Here is a 16,959-nt window from a genome sequence, read left to right as displayed (position 1 = left end):
ATGCCCACTGGGAAACATATATGTATATTTATTAAGATGGTTTTCCCCAATTTTCTGCTGGACTACTACTTCCATCATCCTCAACCACCATGGAGTATGGCTACCAAGTTAATGCTGTCTAGGAGTCATCATTCCTGACTGCTGGATCTTTTCAGGCAAAATAATGATAGGGCTTCTGGACATCTAACAATTGTGTAGAAGAGACAATTTTGGCAGACAGTGCTTGTCACGCAAGCAGCACCTTACTCATTTTGCCAGTCAACCCTAAAGAAAACACATTTTGCTCTGCTTGGCTTCTCAGAAGACTCATAAACCTTATGCCATGGGAGACAAAGGGCACATAACCAAGGACCAAGGTGCTCTTCAAAGCATCAGACAGACCAGATTGGTAATCTCTGGGAATGGTGCTTAGATATACTTCATGCAGCACTTTTTGTAACAAGGTCTCCAAGGTCTTGACAATGCCGCACTACATTTTCTGTGGTCTTGCCTTGTTTTACTATGACTTGCTTTTCCTCAGGCCAGTCCAGGTGCTATCCCATGATGGACATTGCAATCCAAACATTTGAAGCATGCTGAGTTGGGAAACTGTTATTTAGAATGGAACTTTTCAGCTGGCAGCCATCCAGGTGTTTGTGTCTCCAATTCCAAGAAGCTCTAGCCAGCTTGTTCAATGGCCAGAAATTTTGGGAGTTGAAGTCCAAAACATCTGGAGGGTCACAGGTTGAAGAGGCCTGATTTAGGACTTAACTGCCCCACTTTACTGTCCAACACAGCCCAGAATCAAATGTGGCTCTCTAGATGTCATTAAACTGCTATTCCCATCATGGTCTGAATTTAGGTTTATGTGCAATGGTTCCTTGGAAGAATGGTAATAAGTAACTACAGTAGAGTCTCACTTATCCAACATTCGCTTATCCAACGTTCTGGATTATCCAACGCATTTTTGTAGTCAATGTTTTCAATATATCATGATATTTTGGTGCTAAATTCGTAAATACAGTAATTACTACATAGCATTACTGTGTATTGAACTACTTTTTCTGTCAAATTTGTTGTACAACATGATGTTTTGGTGCTTAATTTGTAAAATCACAACCTAATTTGATGTTTAATAGGCTTCTCCTTAATCTCTCCTTATTATCCAACATATTTGCTTATCCAACGTTCTGCCGGCCCGTTTATGTTGGATAAGTGAGACTCTACTGTATATGTTTTAAGCTTGACTAATGTATTTTATGGATTATTGTTAAGATTGTTTAGATGTGTTGCTGTTTTTATTGATTTGTTTGGCATTTAATTTTCCCGGTTGTTGTAAGCCGCCCTGACTCCCCTTGGGTGAGAAGGGCAGGGTAGAAATGTTGTAAATAAATAAATCTCCAGCTACATAGTATAGGCAATGCTGAGGGCATCTAAAGAGCATCTAAAGAGCCATACATCCCACATTCTCCCATATATTATACTTACATTATATTCAAATATATACTGATGTTTATTCTTAATATAGTAATATTACAAATGAAAAATAACCAATTTTGCTCTCCAAACCTCTACTGCAAAGGGAGAACTCAGAAGGTGAAGTTAGTTTGCAAGTGGGTGGCCAAAGTCCAAATAAGTTTACAGGTGAGTCCCACTTCAAAATCAATGAAAAGTGTTAATCTCAGCAGCCAGTGAACTCTGACGCATTGACCCAGGCACTTAACTGTTAACAACCGATCAACAGCTGTTTACCTCATTCAGTTATTACTCTTGATTTGTAGTGCATTGTAAAGGTTAGACCTACTGCAGCCTTTCTGAACCTTCAGGTGTGTTGGCTTTTAAATGCCATCAACAGAGCCAGATTGGCTGGAGATTAGTGGCTACAGTCCAACACATTTGGAGGACACCCAACTGGGAAATGCTGTGCTACCCTTTTTCAGAACTCCCTCAATTAATCTACTTGTTCTAAACTTATTGTATTTTTTGACTTTTAAAAGGTTTTGAAGTAGTTTAATGGACTTTTTAATATTGTTTTATATTGCTATACAATTTTGTAAAGGTACTTTTTTTGCAGCCTGCTTCAAATGCCATAGTTGCGAGAAAGAGAGGATATAAATTTATATCAAATGTTATTGTGGCGGCAGTTTTTAAGTATTGCCATCAATCTGACACAAGAAATAAATATGTATCAAATGATGCAGAAAATGCAGCTCTTGGTCCCTGAACCAATTTTTGTGGCCCCTGAATGCCTCAACAACTTCACCTCCAAATTTTAAAAAGTCTGGCACATATTGGGCAAAAACCAGCCAAATATCACTTTTAAAGTCTCTTCATACAAATACAACGCAAAACCTTCTCCAACTACAAAACCTTTTCAGAACTTCTCACCTCTTGTAAAATACCTTCTTTGCCTTTTTTCAAAATGACAAGAAGATGTAACACAATAGCATTCTGAAGGGGAAATGGATGGAAAACAAGTATATTGGTGCAATCCAGTGGGGGGGGGGGGGGCTGCCCATGGAGAGTTGCAGAGTTGAATATTGTCTCCTTTTCCCAGTGGAATTGGCAACTCCAGTTTGGAATGCTGTATAAAGACTGGAAAGACTCAGGTTCATAGCACTATCTAAACATACAGTTCCTTAAGTGGCCTTGGGCCAGTCATTCTCTCCCAAACCTCACAATATTGCAGTGAAGATAAAATAGGCCCCTTTAAAAAGAGGCGGGATACCAATATTCAACACATATTCAAAATGTAAATGATAGATTTGTAAAGTTGTTACAGCACCCAGGATGTAAAAATATACATTGGGAGTTTTATGCCAAAAGGGGGGAGGTCACTTTTACTCATTACTATCCAAGTAAAATAACTATACTGATTGCATATTAGCATTATAGACGGGACACAGAACAGCCAAACCTTAATAGGCTATTCAAATTTAATTTCCTACTATACATCCTAGAAGATTTTCCTGCAAGAGTTAAATGGAAAATGGGATTATTTGGGTCCAGCCAATCTGAAGAACCTTATTTTCCCATACAAGCCTGTCTGTCTACCTGTCTTAGGGGTCACCCCCTTTTTTTGGCAGGAGGGCTCCTTTGGGGTTCCACTTCCTTCACAGGAACATTAGAGGAGACAGCGGCTGCTCCCATGCTGGGGAACTAATGAAAGAAGTTGGGCTTGGATGGACTTTTTCCTGTTATATTAAGATGTGCTTTTAGCATTTTTCTTTAAAAATAGTTTACCGAGGCTTGTTGTAATCGTTTTAATTCAACCATATTTTACAACTAGAATGTGTTTTATTATGGCTTCGCAGTATCTGTTTTTGCATTTTTGTCTCAGACTGTTTTTCAAGGTTTATTGTGAGACACTGTAATATCTAGTTTGGGAAGAAAGGCAACATAGCATTCAAACAAACAAGCAAAAAAGAAATGTACCTTCCTCCCCATTTTACACTGAGATGTGCTGGTCACACCAAACTGAGACCCAGTTTGTCATGGTCAATAGCTCTCACAAGTGTCTCTCTGTCTCATTCCTGTTCTGTAGCCCATCCCATCCTTGCCACTTTGAGAAGTGGAAGGAGCAGCTTATGCTCTTGCTATTCCAACTCAGCCAATGAAGAATGTACCATTCACAACAGTCTTCTATTATGTATGTGCCAGAAAGGAGACTTGGGCCATGGAAATTGGATGTGAACCAGCACCAAAGGAGTTAAGATCTCTGTATTCTGTCAGGAGTTTTTGCAAAGAAAAAAACCATTCTTTCTCTCTGGTTCACAGCATCTGTGTTTGGCCAAAACATGCCTGACTGCAAAGCCTTATTTATTTTATCGCAGCTGTGCTTAGCCTCTCCAATTGGAAGAGCTGTTTTGCCACCACGGAGCAGCTGGCAGAAAAGCCAAAGAAGCATTTATGGCTTGGAGTGGTCGCCTTGCATTATTGTCAGGATATGGGAGAGAGCCTTTGGCTAGGCACAGACAGAAAAGAAGGCAATGCTCTGCTGGGCTGAAAAGACAAATATGCAGTGGGAAGGTCACAGGTTTCATAGCACTGCTAATTGGAAAGTCTTCAGAATGCATGTCCTCTTTCTGTGCACCAGAGACTAGCTTTTTTTTTGTGTCAGGAGCAAGTTGAGTTGCTTCTGGAGTGAGAGAATTAGCCATCTGCAAGGACGTTGCCCAGGGGACGCCCAGATTTTTTTTTGATGTTTTTACCATCTTTGTGGGAGGCTTCTCTCATGTCCCCGCATGGAGCTGGAGCTGATAGAGGGAGCTCATAAGCACTCTCCCCGGGTGGGATTTGAACCTGGCAGCTTTCAGGTCAGCAACCCAACCTTCAAGTCACAAGGCTTTAGTCCACTACGCCATCGGACTGGATAATCCACCAGCAGACACAAGTTTCTTTATATAAAGAGCAATTCAACGCATCTGTATTCAGGATAGAGTTGCCAGGTGAAACGATGGAGTTTGTCCATCATTGCACCTGGCAATCCTTTAATAATTGTGTATAAGAGGGAAGTTCAGAGTTGGAACCAATGTTGCTAGACATTTCCTTCTTTACACATTCACTGCCCTTTATTTCACCCTATGAGTTCAATGAGATTTAACTCCAAGGACAGTGAGCTCAGCATGGAAACCTCAGAAGCAAACCTCACGAAATTCAGTGAGACTCAGGAAAACACATAATGAAAAGTAGTCTTGGCTGGTTAAGAATCTTGAGGTTGCATCAAAACTATAGAATCAATTGCTAATGATCACTATGAAATTAGTAGCTGGGGGAAAAATGTTCTTGCTAAACGTCCAGGTTCTTCCAGGCACATTTAGCATATTTTCATAACATTTACTTATGCTTGTACCCTTTTTCTTATTTATTCTTATCATACTTATCTTCACTTCATCTCAACGAAAATAAAGTTGGTTACTTGTGATGCCCCATGTTATATTAAGTGTTGATATTCGTGCTACCATTATATGTGATATCATCAACAATATTAATACAAGCAGATAGCAGTGACAGTAAATAAAGTCAAAGAAATTGAGAGAAAAGAGCAAAGTGAATACTGTAGTAAAAAAAAACAGCAGCAGCTAGTAAACAAGAATATTGAACTGCTTTGAAGCAATAAAATATGTTTGCAACAAATGACAAAATTGCCAAAATTAAAACAAACACCAAACTGGCAAGCAGTCCAGCTCTATGGTGTTTCACAAATCATAAAGAGAAGCCACAGAAAAGTTGTTTGGAGAAAGGTAACAATAGATCTCATAATGACACAGATTAACTAAGAGCCATTCTGGCCCACCCAGGGTAAGAGTTTAAAAGTTAAGGGTCAGTATATAAACTGGGGTACTTTCTACTTACCGGTATCGACTAAGAAAACCCCATAGTTATTATGCAGATCGGAGCTATCTGGACAGTTTTCTATTCCAGCCTGATATACTTCCTCGGCTTCTTTTAATTGCTCCTTAATGCAAAAAGAGTTAGCATATTATTATTAAACCAGAAGTTAGTCAGTCTCACTACTAATGGTTACATGTACATTTTTCTTATGGAAATATGCTCTATTTTTTTTAAAAGGAGAAGCATTAATATAAGGTAAAGGTAAAGGTAAAGGTTTTCCCTTGACATTAAGTCCAGTTGTGTCCAACTCTGGGGGTTGGTGCTCATCTCTATTTCTAAGCCAAAGAGCTAGCATTGTTTGTAGACACCTCCTAGGTCATGTGGCTGGCATGACTGCATGGAGTGCCATTACCTTCATGCTGGAGTGATACCTAGTGATCTATTCACATTTGCATGCTTTTGAACTGCTAGGTTGGCAGAAACAGGGGCTAACAACAGGAGCTCACCCTGCTCCTGGGATTTATACCGCTGACCTTTTGATCAGCAAGTTCAGCAGCTCAGTGGTTTAACCTGCCGTGCCACCAGGGGCTCTGCATTAATGCAATGCCATGCAATAGTTCCTAAGCTGATATGAAAGCTGCCTTGACTCCCAAGTCTGGAGAAAAGACAGGAAATAAATAAAGGGAATAATAAAATGGTGGCTGGCAGATAACCAGCATAGCAAACTTAGAAAAGACAGCTGTACCAATGGACGTTCCCATGAGATCCTACTGCACATTACTAGTAAGCGCAATCCTTTTCTACCGAAGAAGAGTTGCTCATACTAGGCCTGGTTTGAGAAAGAAAGAAGGGAGCTATCCTCCAGCCACATGCGCCTGGGCAGCCATCCTGTCAAAATCCAGTGAAGGCCCTGAGCCAAGGAAAGTTTATGAGATACCATAACATTTAACCAAAATTTAAAATATAGTGCTTTTGCTTTGTTCCTTGTTCTTTAGATGCCTTAAGCTACTGCCTAATTAGCTCGCGCATAGATCTAACACAGCAGATTGAGCTAAAAGCAAAAAAAAAGGTCACAGGTTTTCCCACTACAGTAAAATGAGCTGTACTTCTAATTATAGTAATTATTTCAAAAATGTATCAACGTATATATCTTTACATATGTAAGATGTCTGTAAATCTGTGCCCTTTTTTGGTTTGTTTTGCAGAGAATTAGTAACCAGTCTACTAGTTTATTACCAAGTGGTAATGCTGGACCTACCTGGATGTTTTCACAAGGGTGTAACCTGTGTGCCCCTTCTGTGTAAACTTCTGCCCTATGTCTTTTATAATTACAGAGTGGTTAAAAAACTGAAAATTGCATCTAGAGAATACTCCAGGAGCTACAGCTCTTCATTCCACTCAGTACAGTAGAGTTCCAGTTATCTGACATAGGCCGAATGTCAGATAACCGAAACTGTTGGATAATAGGGAGGCCCTATTATCCCTCCTGGCAAGCTGGGTGCTTGCTGAAGGGAAAAGTCTTGTCCCTCCAGCAAGCACCCAGTTTAGAGAAGCCCACTGCATGTTGCTGCCTAGCAACACGCACTGGGCTTCTCCAAAGTGCCGGGTGCTTGCCGGAGGGAAGAGTCTTGTCCCTCTGGCAAGTACGCAATTTAGGAAAGCCCGGTGCATGTTGCTGCCTAGCAACACACACTGGGCTTCTTCAAAGTGCTGGGTGCTTGCTGGAGGGAAGAGTATCGTCCCTCTGGCAAGCACCCTGGGCTACGTGGCCTGGCATGTCGGATAATATGGTATGTCGGAAAACCGGAAGTTGGATAACAGGAACTCTACTGTACTTGCAACTTGTCCCTTCAAGCACACCTTAAAAAGGCTCCAAAAGGTAAATTTTAGAACTCAAAAGTGAGCAGAATGTTAATTCTTGTTGTATTACTAAAACTAGGTGTTGTACCTATAAATACCTGGAGATGGGGGGGGGGGGGGGCTGGACCCAACACAGTTACTTGCCCCTGGCTTTGAGAATAATCATAAGGCATCTGACCCAGCTCCATAATATGGAAAACTGCCTGCTTGGGAATTATATGGTTGTGTAGCTGTTATGGGTAGGAGCCCCGGTGGCGAAGTGTGTTAAAGCGCTGACCTGCTGAACTTGCAGACCGAAAGGCCGCAGGTTCAAATCCCAGGAGCGGAGTGAGCGCCCGCTGTTAGCTCCAGCTTCTGCCAACCTAGCAGTTCGAAAACATCCAAATGTGAGTAGATCAATAGGTACCGCTTTGGCGGGAAGATAACGGTGCTCCATGCAGTCATGCTGGCCACATGACCTTGGAGGTGTCTACGGACAACGCCAGCTCTTCGGCTTAGAAATGGAGATGAGCACCAACCCCCAGAGTCAGACATAATTGGACTTAACGTCAGGGGAAACCTTTACCTTTAGCTGTTATGGGTAGGGTTTCTGGGCAAAATACAAGGTAGTACTCAGGTTACTTTAATTATTGTATATGATAGGGGGAGCACCAGAATGGTGTAGATATTTGTGATTTGGAGATCAGGGTTCAGATCCCCGTTTGTCCAGGAAACCCACTGGTTGACTTTGGACAAGTCACACTTTCTTACTCTCAGAGGAAGACAAGGCCAAGTCTGAACACACATGTTCCATGATAAGCACACCATAAGTTGGAAATTACTCAAAGACACACAACAGCAAGAGGGAATTTCAGCAAATGCTATATGCAGAACACCAAACACCTGACGAAATTCCCTCTTCTAGATAGATATTAATGGGGCTGTTCCTTTTTTCACCTAGCAACCGTAATTATGATAAACTTGGAAAGAGAAGCAAGAGTATTACCCATGTAAATGCTTTTGAGGCTCTCTCAAATGTGGACATGGATAGGAAGGGGAAACTTGTCTGTATAGGGACATGGATTTCAAAGCATACTGTGCCACAAGGTACCAGATTGAATCCTGTTCAGGAAAGAAAGGATTGCAATCATCAGGATCTTTCTCACACAAAAGAAAACAGATGTGGGACAAGGTTTCTTCCCTTCATTTACATTTGTATTGCAGCCCTTAATAACATGGAACGCTTCTGCAGTGAAAGACAACTGCCTCTTCCAGAGATGAAGCAAGCAGGTGTGCTGAAGAATAAACAGAGGCCACAGGAGATACCTTTTTGGAGGTGAAACACATATATCCTTGATAGTGCACATAATGCTTTGTTTCTTTCCTTTTAATTTTCTTCCAAGATATCTCAAATTTATCTGCAATGTGGAAGTATACTACAAAGTATAATTTCAGTGTAATCCCACAGATGTCTGCACTAAAGTCAACTCTTCTGAGTTCAACAACACTTGCTCCCAGGTTAATGTGCAGACATTTGTAGCCTTCTGCTGCTAATTTTAGGAGGTACAAGGAGCTATACTGTGACAGGGGAAAATAGCATCCTAAAGATGTTGCTGGACTGTGATTCCTATTAGGTCTTCCTGCTGATGGCTATTCTGCTTGGGGAAATCTGGAGGTTTTAAGACCAAATCTTCCAACTTTGGGACCAAGGAATATATGTCTGCTGAAGCCAAGATGACAGATAACCAAAGCAGGTCTAAGGTATTAGGCCAATAGCTACAGTAAATCTCCACTGCATCCCGAACATCTGCAGTCCAGCAAAGGATTTTTTATTGTAATTCTCATTGCAAAAGACACCATAATGGGTTCCATCTTAGCCAACAATGAAGGACCATGGGAGTTGCAGTCCAACAACATCTGGAAGCACACAAAAGTTATCCAATCATGATCTTACTCATAATGTCAAATCTTTTCCACAAAATAATATTATTGTGAAGGAACTTTTTAGGTTAATACAGCAACTATCTCGTCTTTTTCAACAAGGAAGGAAGGAAGGAAGGAAGGAAGGAAGGAAGGAAGGAAGGAAGGAAGGAAGGAAGGACGGACAAACATGGTGGCCACAAAGCAATTCTCCCCAGATTCTAGGGAACATAAAGAGTGCAACCTGACACAAGATCAGCAGGCTGATTCAAGCCAATAAACAAATGGAGTGCTGCCTTCAGAAGTGTTGATGTCAGGCACATGCCACAGAAATGTATCTGTAGGAATGGTGTAAGCACTTTGAAGTCCATAGGAATGACAAGCGAGTCTCCCAGCATCATCAGCAGCTTTGATTAAAGTTACAACACCTTCAAAAGCAGCAGAGGTTTGGGCTCCCTAGAACACACACTTGTGTAAGCATACTATCCTTTCAAGTCTGATCTTGTTTGAAAATCACCTTTTGAGGGGAGGACAGGGTAATTACGCTGACTTACAACCTAACCCCCTTGAGCATGGAACATTAATCTTAAGGGGCCCTTTTACAACTAAAGAAGCAAAGGAACCGTCAAGGCGCATTTTAGTTCCCTAGATTGCTGGAGGAAACGTGCTGTGTAGGACCAATGAGGGCAATCAAAAAGCTCCCTCCACCTCTCCCTTCCCAAACTGTAATAAAAATAAATCCAGGACCTGCAATTAATCAGTCTGCTTCCTTCAAAAGCAGTGCCGCTTCTAGCTCTTTGGTCTGGTCCTCCTGTATGTGAGGTGGTGTGTGTTTGTACCTTCAAACTGCCTATCAATGGAAATCCTATGGATTTCTTTTTTCTAGTATAGATATTATTACAGTGGAAAGGAAAGTACAGTAGAGTCTCACTTATCCAACATAAACGGGCCGGCAGAACGTTGAATAAGCGAATATGTTGGATAATAAGGAGAGATTAAGGAGAAACCTATTAAACACCAAATTAGGTTATGATTTTACAAATTAAGCACCAAAACATCATGTTATACAACAAATTTGGCAGAAAAAGTAGTTCAATATGCAGTAATGCTACGTAGTAATTACTGTATTTACAAATTTAGCACCAAAATATCACGAAGTATTGAAAACATTGACTACAAAAATGGCTTGGATGATCCAGAAGCTTGGATAAGCGAGGCTTGGATAAGTGAGACTCTATTGTACAATAAAACAAGCCAGAAAAAGGAAAAAAAAGACTACATTTTCTACAACTAAGGGCTTGTCTACATGGGCTTAATAGCCTGGACTCATTGCGAAGTCACTCCTAGCTGTCTTTATGATATCCAAGGACTTTTGGTCCAAAAATGACAGTGTAAATGTTTAAATCAAAAATTTTCAAACTGGGGAAACCACCTCAATTGGGACAAGAAGATGGAAATGCAAAAGGAAGGGCATTTCCCTTGCAAAAGGAGTGCATAATGGCCTGTCTCTTGGGGAAGGTCTATAGATGCAGCAGATAGTGTACATGCATTGCATGCTGAAGAATCCAGAACGTGGAAATCTTACTTGTTTGAACTTTAATTTCCAGTCTCTTTTCACACTGGCTGGTAGATCCTAGGAATTACATTCCTCTTTGCCCCCACTCCATCCCATGCAAAAATAGTTAACATTGTCAGATCCCCATGTCAATCGCTAACATTTTTAGGTGGAACAGGGAAAGAATTCTGCTCAGCATCAACAACGGTTTGCTGGGAAGAGGCTGTAATCAAATGGCTTTCTTGCTGCAGACTTACTCTAGGACAGGCAACAGCGTGGGGATGGGGGGGGCAATTTTCTAGCCCCAACTTTTCTACCGGCTGCATTACAACCTGAGTTTTTGGACACAGAAAATGGAGGTACTTTAATGGGTTTGGGGGGGGGGGGTGGATTGCATGTTTGCATGCATTAGATGGGCTTTGAGTGTCAATTCTGAGATTTTCTTTTTGTCTGAAAACACACTAATTTTAAATGGGCACAGGGGCTCTTCATGGGGGACTTCACAGACTGTAAAATGTTGTCAATATGCTGCATGAGCCTGGAAATTGGAGGAAACACCAGAAATGGAGGAATGGATCGTGAAAGTGACGGAGGTGGCTGAGATGGATATTCTGACAGGATAGCTCCCTCAGCTTTCTGTTTGCAAAGGGTGCCCCACACTCACAAAAAAAGACAGAAAAATGCTGTTCTCATGACTTAAAAATTTTACCTAACTACCTAACACAAGTATAATTTTACAGTCATTCATGCTGGGAGCCCTTCAAAAGGTTTTTAGAAGGAAAGACTATTTCAACATGGGGGTTTCAATTTTGACTATTATACATTTTAATTTTCACCACTCGTTTAACTTCCTTCTGTAAAAAAAAGTCATAATGAAGAGAAAAAAAAGAACTAGAGTTCACAATTTCTGGTGGCTTGTGAACGGGTTGTGAAACAGTGAAAATAAGCAGATAATTCAGGTGTACTTCAAGGGATTCTGGACCTTGTGCTAAATAGAAAACTAAGTGAGCATATTTATGGAAAAATTGTTATATTCCTGGGAATATCTGAATAAGTGATATACAGTAGAGTCTCACTTATCCAACACTCGCTTATCCAACGTTCTGGATTATCCAACGCATTTTTGTAGTCAATGTTTTCAATAAATCGTGATTTATTTATTTCGTGTCAAAAGCATTGGTACAGCAAATACATTTCAAATAATGGAAATAAAATAGAAAAGAAAAGAAATCACAGGCAACTAAATAGTTTTGGACCAAAAGCGGGCAACAGCAACCGCATTGTCTGTAGCTTTAAACAACTCCTCCTCCGTACATGAGGCAGGGCATTGTGGGCAAGCATACATATAATAATATAATATAATAATAAAACTTTATTTATACCCCGCCACCATCTCCCCAATGGGGACTCGGGGCGGCTAACATGGGGCCATGCCCAGAGCAATACAACATAATAAAATATAAGAACAACATATCATAACACCATTTAAAATGCAATAAATAATAATAAACAGAACATCAAGAAATCAAGAAAAAAACAAAAACAAAAAAACTATAAATCAAGGGCAGGCCACTTGAACACAAAGATAAAACCCGGAGTGAGAGGGACAGAGAAGTACTCCACTATGGGCAGGGACATTTGGAAGGGGTAATCTGGAGGATAGAAGTTCGGAGGGGAGTAATACGGAGATATATGACAGACATTACTCACCGAAAGCACAATGGAAGAGCCATGTTTTTAATTCTCTCCTAAAAGCTAACAGAGTGGGAGCTTGCCTTATTTCAGTGGGAAGTGAGTTCCACAATCGGGGGGCCACAGCAGAGAAGGCCCTCTCCCTTGTACTTACAAGGCGAGCCTGGGATATAGGCAATGGTGATAACAGGGCCTCTCCGGATGATCGCAAGGAACGGGCAGGTTTATGGAAGGAGATACGATCACGGAGGTAGGTGGGTCCCAAACCGTTCAGGGCTTTATAGATGATGGTCTGCACCTTGAATTGGGACCGGAAGATGAACGGCAGCCAGTGGAGCTCCTTAAACAAGGGAGTGGATCTCTCCCTGTAATTTGCCCCCGTTATTAATCTGGCTGCCGAGCGTTGGACCAGTTGTAATTTCCGGGCCGTCTTCAAGGGAAGCCCCACGTAGAGTGCATTACAGTAGTCCAGTCTGGAGGTAACTAGGGCATGGACCACCGTGGTCAAATCAGACTTCACGAGGTATGGTCGCAGTTGGCGCACAAGTTTGAGTTGTGCGAAGGCCCTCCCGGCCACCGCCGACACCTGAGCCTCAAGCGTCAACGCTGAATCCAGGAGGACCCCCAAACTGCGGACCTGTGATTTCAGGGGGAGTGCAACCCCGTCCAGCACAGGTTGCCACCCAATACCCCGATCCGACGCACGATTGACCAGGAGGGCCTCTGTCTTGTCAGGATTGATCCTCAGCTTGTTCCTCCTCATCCAGTCCGCCACAGCGGCCAGGCACTGGTTCAGCATCCGAGGGGCTTCCTTGGAGTCAGGTGGAAAGGAATAGTGGATTTGCGTGTCATCTGCGTAGAGATGGCAACGCCCTCCAAAACTCCGGATGACCTCTCCCAGCGGTTTCATGTAGATGTTAAATAGCATGGGGGATAAAATAGACCCCTGCGGAACCCCACAGGTCAATGGCCAGGGGTCTGAGCAGGTGTCCCCCAGCTTCACCATCTGGGAACGACCCTCCAGGAAGGACTGGAGCCACAGCAGAACCGTGCCCCCGAGCCCCATCCCGGAGAGCCTCCCCAGAAGGATACCATGGTCGATGGTATCGAAAGCCGCTGAGATATCCAGGAGAACCAGCAGGGTCACACTCCCCCTGTCCAGCTCCCTGCGGAGGTCATCCACCAAGGCGACCAAAGCCGTCTCAGTACTGTGCCCAGGCCTGAAGCCCGACTGCGAGCGGTCCAGAAAATCAGTGTCATCGAGGAACTCCTGGAGCTGCGTGGCAACCACCCGCTCCAGAACCTTGCCCAAAAATGGAAGGTTGGAGATTGGTCTGTAATTGTCACAAACCAATGGGTCTAGCGAGGTCTTTTTTAGCAACGGTTTTACCACCGCTTGCTTAAAACAGGATGGAAATGACCCCTGACCCAAGGAGGCATTTATTATGGCCACAAACCACTCCAACAGCCCATCTTTGGCCAGTTTAACCAACCAAGAGGGACAAGGATCCAGAGCACAAGTGGTCGCCCTCACAGACCCAAGAATCCCCTCCACGTCATCAGGAAGAACAAGCCGGAAAGAATCCCATAAGATGGAACCGACAGGTGCCTCGGTTACCTCCGCTGAAACCACAGTCAAGCTGGAGTCCAACTCATGACGTATCTGAGCAACTTTGCCTGCGAAATGGTGTGCGAAATCGCTACACCGAGTTGCCAAGTCATCGGGAAGCTCCTGGGCCTCAGGAGGCCGCAGGAGCTCTCCAACAACTCGGAACAACTCCGATGGCCTATTGGCTGCAGACGCTATGCGGGCAGTCGTGAAAGCTTTCCTGGCTGCTCGCAGAGCCACGGAGTAAGCCTTAATAGCGGCTTTAGCCCGTGCTTGGTCGGACACATCCTGAGATTTTCTCCAGATGCACTCTAGTCCCCTCCTCGTACGCTTCATCACGGCCAGCTCCTCAGTGAACCAAGGAGTCGACGTGACTCTACGCAGCGAAAGGGGACGTTCGGGAGCGATCGTGTCAAGTGCCCTTGCCAACTCGCTGTTATAACGATCAGCCAGGACATCAACAGGATCGCCAGTCTCCAGAACAGGAAGATCCCCAAGAGACCTCAGAAGTCCATCCGGATCCATCAGCCTCCTGGGGCGGACCATCTTAATGGGTCCACCACCCCTGCGGAGGTTAGAAGCCACGGCGAAACTTAAACAGATCAGATGATGGTCAGACCATGACAATGGAAGAATATTTTGCTCTTCCACTCTGACTGTCCCACTGTCCACAATAAAAACCAGGTCCAACGTGTGTCCCGCCTGATGTGTGGGCCCAGATATAACTTGAGTCAGCCCCATGGTCGTCATGGCAACCATGAAATCCTGAGCTGCACCTGTTAATGTGGTCTCGGCATGGATGTTAAAGTCTCCCAAAACTATGAGTTGTTGGGAGACCAAGGCCGCATTAGAGACCACTTCTGCTAGCTCACGCAGGGAGACTGCTGGGTCGCGGGGTGGACGGTACACCAACAGAATCCCCAAGCTGTCTCGGGCTCCCACCTTCAGCAGGACACATTCAAACCCCATAGATTGTGGAACGGTGCATCTGATCAGGGCGATAGACTGCCGAAAGATCACCGCAACTCCACCTCCCCGCCCCTCCACCCTGGCCTGCTGATGGACCCCGAAACCCGGTGGACACAGCTGGGTGAGATTCACCCCACCCGGTTCATCCAACCAAGTCTCGGTAATACATGCCAGATCCGCCCCCTCATCCAGGATCAAATCCTGGATGATAGCTGTCTTACCATTGACGGATCTGGCATTCAGAAGCAGGACCTTAAGGTTGAGGGGTCTGTCCTGGAGACTACCACACCTATTCCTCTCCAGGGTCGCAATAACTCTGTTGCGCTTCTCCCTGGGTTGTTGGTGACCGTTCTTCCTTCTCCCCCACACCACCTCAATGGGCCCCCCCACGTGAGAACCCTCCTCCTCCTGAGAGATTGGCTTGTTGAGATTGCCAATTGAAGGGGATAGTCAGCTATCCTGGGATGAAAGGCCTCCAAGTGTATTTGATTGTTTAAAAGAGAGGCTTATCTCCGCTGGTATGAGAGAGGAGGAGTCATCTAATATGATAACATCATCTAATGAGGGAGGGGGACTAGGCACAGCTAATGACTGATGACAGGGCTGGGGGGTAGAACAGACATGGCTTGAAATTAGAGACTCTTGTATTTCACGAGTCAGTCCAATGTCCAACATATGCTGAGTTGTTTGTTCAGCTCCACAGTCACACAAGGTGGAGGATTCCTCCAGGTAGTGCCACCTTGCCAAGTTGTCTTTTGATCTGCCCACTCCACTTCTGAGTCTGTTCAGGGACTTCCAAGTTGCCCATTCCTGGTTTGCCCCTGGAGAAAGACCCTCATGGGGGGCCATCCAGTTAGAATTGCCAGGTTTAGCTGCCCAGAGAGACACCCTTGCTGTTGCTGGAGGAACATCAAGAGGAGTGGTGGTTCTCATGAAGCCCTTCCTTGATTTGAGTCTACTGGGAGGAGGGTGATAGTCATGCAGTGGGTGGCTTTCACAATGTTCAACCTTTTTTCTCTCACCGTTAGCAGCAACTTCCCGTCGCACGTCAGGAGGGGCAATGCCAGCTAACTTGTAGAGTTTATCAACAGGTGTAGGTTTAAGGCATCCCGTGATGATTCTGCATGTTTCATTCAGTGCTATGTCCACCTGCTTTGCATGGGCAGAATTGTGCCAAACAGGACAGGCATACTCTGCAGCTGAGAAAGACAAGGCCAGGGCTGATGTTCTTATTACTTGTGGGTCTGCTCCCCATGCGCTGCCAGTCAGTTTCCGCAGGATGTTATTGCGTGCAGCTACTTTGTGCTTGGTGTTCATGCAGTGTTTCCTATATGTTAGTGTTCGGTCTAAGGTGACACCAAGGTATTTAGGATGGAAACAGTGTTCGAGCTCTTGGCCTTCCCAAGTAACTTTCAGTTTCCTGTTGGCTTCGCGGTTACGTAGGTGGAAAGCACACACTTGTGTCTTGGAAGGGTTAGGCTTCAGGTGGTTCTCTTTGTAGTAGCTGGAGAGATCTTTCAAGGCATTGGTGAGTTGCTTTTCAACTGTTTCAAAATCTTTCGCTTGTGTTGTTAGGCCCAGGTCATCAGCATATATAAAGCTCTTTGTGAGTGGTGGTTGTGGCTGATCGTTCGTGAAGATGTTAAATAAGGTCGGTGCAAGAACGCTGCCTTGGGGTAAACCATTATTTTGCCTCCTCCATCTGCTTTTCTGGCCCTGAAACTCCACATAGAAGCTGCGGTTTTCTAAGAGGGTCTGGACAGTTTTTGTAAAGTCAAAGTCCCGGGTGATATGGTAGACTTTATGCAGCATTTTTCTATGTTGCACCGTGTCATAGGCTGCCGTAAGGTCCACAAAAACTTTTCCCGTGATGCAGCCTTTCTCGTAGCCTTCCTCGATATGTTCAGTCAGATGAAGAATTTGACCTGTACAGTTTTTCCCTGGTCTGAAACCTGCTTGTTGTGCAATAAGCTTGGGTTCGATAACAGGTCCTAGTCGATTTAATAGCATCCTCTATATAAATCGTGATATAAATTGTGATATTTTGGTGCTAAATTCGTAA

The 16,959-nt window shown here is 43.8% G+C and overlaps 1 protein-coding gene across 1 annotated transcript in view; it reads right to left on the bottom strand.

Moving 5' to 3' along the window:
• The window catches only part of tmtc1 (transmembrane O-mannosyltransferase targeting cadherins 1), a 203,935-nt gene that overhangs the window by 17,547 nt on the left and 169,429 nt on the right, over positions 1-16,959 (bottom strand). The window contains exon 14 of the mRNA XM_003220824.4: positions 5,335-5,437. Within this exon, the coding sequence (XP_003220872.3) occupies positions 5,335-5,437 (103 nt within the window). The remainder of the gene's footprint in view (positions 1-5,334; positions 5,438-16,959) is intronic.

The sequence above is a fragment of the Anolis carolinensis genome, chromosome 5 (assembly GCF_035594765.1).
Source record: "Anolis carolinensis isolate JA03-04 chromosome 5, rAnoCar3.1.pri, whole genome shotgun sequence".
Taxonomy (NCBI): Eukaryota; Metazoa; Chordata; class Lepidosauria; order Squamata; family Dactyloidae; genus Anolis; species Anolis carolinensis.
The sequence above is the reverse complement of the archived record's forward strand: the minus strand, read 5'-3'. Positions and strand labels throughout refer to the sequence as shown.